Source organism: Pundamilia nyererei, unplaced genomic scaffold (genome assembly GCF_000239375.1).
Source record: "Pundamilia nyererei isolate P.nyererei 1_Seehausen unplaced genomic scaffold, PunNye1.0 scaffold00120, whole genome shotgun sequence".
In the NCBI taxonomy this organism is placed as follows: domain Eukaryota; kingdom Metazoa; phylum Chordata; class Actinopteri; order Cichliformes; family Cichlidae; genus Pundamilia; species Pundamilia nyererei.
The window spans coordinates 1,482,624-1,486,498 of record NW_005187521.1 but is presented as its reverse complement, the minus strand read 5'-3'; the positions used below and the strand labels follow the sequence as shown (position 1 = coordinate 1,486,498).

General features: G+C 40.4%; 1 protein-coding gene across 1 annotated transcript in view; it reads left to right on the top strand.

The window, feature by feature from the left end:
• Positions 1-3,875, top strand: part of disc1 (DISC1 scaffold protein) — a 48,713-nt gene that overhangs the window by 14,850 nt on the left and 29,988 nt on the right. Inside the window, exons 7-8 of the mRNA XM_005742476.2 lie at positions 827-881; positions 3,717-3,819. Coding sequence (XP_005742533.1) covers positions 827-881; positions 3,717-3,819 — 158 coding nt within the window. The remainder of the gene's footprint in view (positions 1-826; positions 882-3,716; positions 3,820-3,875) is intronic.

The window sequence follows — 3,875 nt, the reverse complement described above, 5'->3', positions numbered from 1 at the left end:
TACTTCTCTCCTCACCTCCTTCGTATATGCTGATGAAGACCTTTTGCCAATGAAACTTTCTTCTTTAACTATCTAGATCAACAGTTATATGTTTGCCACATCTTGCTTTCTCTTTAACTTGTCAAGGTTTTTAAGGACACTGCACACTATGTCTGCACACTAAGTTTTTGGCTAAAAGTTCTTTGTAAGTCACCTTGTTGGTGCAACTATTCAACTAAACAAATGTGAACAAATGATGCGTTTTTATGACAGGCTGCTATGTTATCATATGTGTAGAGTACAACACTGGTTCAGACCTTAAATTAGATTTATTTTTTTGGCCGTGAATTATTCATAAGTCAGTTTTAAGTGGCTTAACAAATAGAAAGCTGTTTCTCTGAGAGTGGTCAGGTAAAAGGACTGGACTAGAAATGATAAAAAATATGGCCAATGTCTAAAGAAAGACCTTGAAAGACGTTTAGACAGCCAGGAGAACGATTCCTCAAGAGCACGTTAAAAGACTGCAATCTAGATAATTAGCTGCAAAATATAAAGAAATGTCTCACTTTTGTGCATGGCTGAACTGGTTGTTGAATATTTGCTCCCATCCACTGGACAAACACTCTCAAGACTGTCCTTTAAAAAGTTATCCAAGGTTCAGTTTGATAGTTGTTAGTTTGCAAACCGTTAAGCGATTAGCTGCCAGATGAGTAGAAGCTAAAAAAAAAAAATACAAAAATCTAGATTGGAACAGGAGATATCATATTGATAACTCCCGATTTCATCCCCAAAATGGAAAAAATTACCTTTAGTCCTGCACTGTGACATTTATGTTTTTATTTTGCAGACTCCAGGAGCAGGAGCAGGCATTAAATCTGTCCATTAAGGAAGCCACTGCTAAGGTAAGCCACTGTTCCGCTGACTTGATTTATTCTATATCATCTCATTCTCTTCTCAGCATGTCGACGATGACTGAATGTGTGTGAATATCTAATAAGCAGTAAGTCAAAATACACATTATGTGTCTTGTGCGAGCTTTGGTGTTTTTAATATATGTACTAAATGTCAGTGTCTGTATTCATGAGCTTGTTTCTCTTTGACAAGGCAGTAAACTCTCCAGTTTTTTTGCAAGAGTCACAGGAGTTGTCATTTTGAATAAATCCTCCCTAAATTCTAAATCATCCGTAAAATTATTACAACACCTGATGATGAAAAAGCTGCTTAAATGCCCACTTTTAAAATCAACTAAATGAGTAAAACATGGCTAACGTAGTGATTTGAAGCCCGTGTCCATTGTTTGTGTGTATACCTGGGTTTGCATGCTGCTGTGTAACTAGAATTCACTCATGCTTATCAAGGGTTTGCTTCTCCTTTGTGCTTCCTGCACAAAGGAGGCACAAAGCTGCACACGGTGTAATCAGAAGACCATAAGAAGCAAAAACTTGATTTGGATGTAGCAGCGGTTCCTGTTAATGTTGAGATTTTGCACCACTTCTGTGCTGCTACTGCATTTAGATCTCTCTTGCACATATGCATCAGTACAGATGCTAAATGTGCCGTGAGAGCGGTCAGTGTCTGTCTCAAACTGACCTGAATTTTTCATGTCAAAGATGGTCACTGGTGATGAGAACTGAGTCAAATAGTCTCGGGTATGACTTTCAACATGGAGTTCATGTTGTTCAACTGTAAAATCCTGAGGCATCTGCAAGAGTACATGTAGAGCAAACAACGTCAGCTTTAGTGTGTTTCAGTGTACCACACTGGGTTCTAAAAACTCTAATCCCCACATCTGTTTACCTGCAACGTCTCTCCTCTTCCCCAAAAAGCAATTCATCATTTGGGGCTGCTTGGCAGTGCGTGTTGTCAGATTGACACTTTTAGGGTGAGATCCAAACCATGAGCTCATCTATACCTTGCTAGTACTGGATGATGTTGGACATCCATTAGCCTTTATTCTTTGTAGCACAGATTCAACAAGCTGCTGGAAACATTTCTCTGAGATTTTGGTCCATATCGACATGACGGCATCACACAGTTGCTGCAGATTTGTCGGCTGCACATCCACGATGTGATTCTCATGTTCCGCCACAACCCAGAAGTGCCCTACTGGATTGAGCTCTGGTGACTGTGGAGGGCATTGAGTACAGAGAACTCACTGCCATGTCCACGAAACCAGTTTAAGATGATGTGATCTTTGTCACATATGTTATTCTGCTGGAAGCAACCATTAGAAGATGGACACACTGGTTATAAAAAGGTGAGCGTAGTCAGCAACAGTACATGCTCAGTTGGTAATAAGGGGACCAATCTGTGCTAAGGAAATATCCTCCATATTATTACACTTCACAACATCGCTTTCCTGTTCTTAGCTGACCATTTCGTTCACCCAGTGTGGTCTTCTGCTGTTTTTGCCCATATGCTTCAAGGTGAATGTGTTGTGTTCAGAGAGGCTCTTCTGTATACCTTTCTTTGTGATGAGTGGTTATCTAAGCTATTGTTGTCATCCTCTGTACTTTGGCATATTCATTCAGACATATGCTGCTTACTAGTTATTTTCTTTTTTTCAGATATTTTTATCCAGAAACTAGATGCATGGAATAAGGAGAGAGAAGTTAGCTTACAGAGTTAGCTCTGTAAAGCTACTGTCACTGAGTCTTTCAGAAAGCCATCATCAAATCACTGATTGATGTTGCCGCTGCACCTGAAAGAAATGTCGTGGGTTTCTACCCAGATATACATTTACCATCATCACAAAGTGCCCATTGTTAAGCTAAAATGAGAAGTTTGGTTCCAAGATGATATATTCACCAAGTGGAAAATTGCTCACCTGCTGTGACAAAATGATTGCTGACATGAAAGTAACTTTCGCTTTCTCCGCTGACTTTTTTGAAATTGACAAATAGCCTGATGTTTTGAAATTAAATCAGCGATGTCAGAATTTCTACAGTTTGAAAAAGCACTCAAAAAATATTTTCACTTCATGTAATGCATGAAATAAAATTATACAAGCCTGTTTGGGGAAAGAAAAATCCGCTTTCTACATTTCTGTGCGGAGAAAACTCTCCGGGGATGTTCTGCCTCGGAAATAACAGTCTATTTGACTGCCTTTTCAAAGTGTTGCACATAACTGTGTCAGATTTAAGGAAAACATGCGTCAGAAAATCTGGATCCAAATCTCTTTGAGCAGTGAAAATAAAGAAAAACAGTTCCTAAAAAGAAGGAAGTGGATTGTGGGGATTGTAGCTGTGGTTCAAAGTGTATACAATGGAAATAACAGAGGTTTAAAGGACAGGGTGAGGGCAGATGAGGGCCAGACGGGCTGATGGAGACCATCAGCTCCTTTGTGAATACTCAGGGCTGAGGTGCCGCATCCCCATCAGGCTGTGACATTCAGGGGCCTTTTCCTCTCTGACTTTCTAATGATATCTTTTATGAGGATTTCACATTTTCCAGTCTGTCCATGTGAAAGGAGAAGCACTCTCTTTCTTTCTAAAGGTTATAGACAAAGGTAACACATCGGCGTTGATGCTCTGCTGTGTATTCAAAGCAGAGCGAACACAGAAGGACGGAAATGAATTTGTAAGGTCTTGTAAGAATGAGTGTCAAAAAGAAAATGAAAGTGGAATTGGAAATGAGCTTTGCCTCCTGTGGGATCCATGTGTCTGCGAAGGTTTTGTTAGTTACCGCCCTCCCCCCCTGCTCTCTCCTCTGCATGTTCTTCTCTTTCTTTTCCTCAGGTGGTCATGAGTCAGAGACTGGGCAGCAGCCTAAGGAGGAAAGTCAGTGAGACTGAAACACAGCTTTTGGCACTACATGAAGCCAAACTGGCAGCCATCTCAGGTAACTTTCCACTCAACCACACCCCACTACATCCCTGCTGCATTACCCTTTTTTTT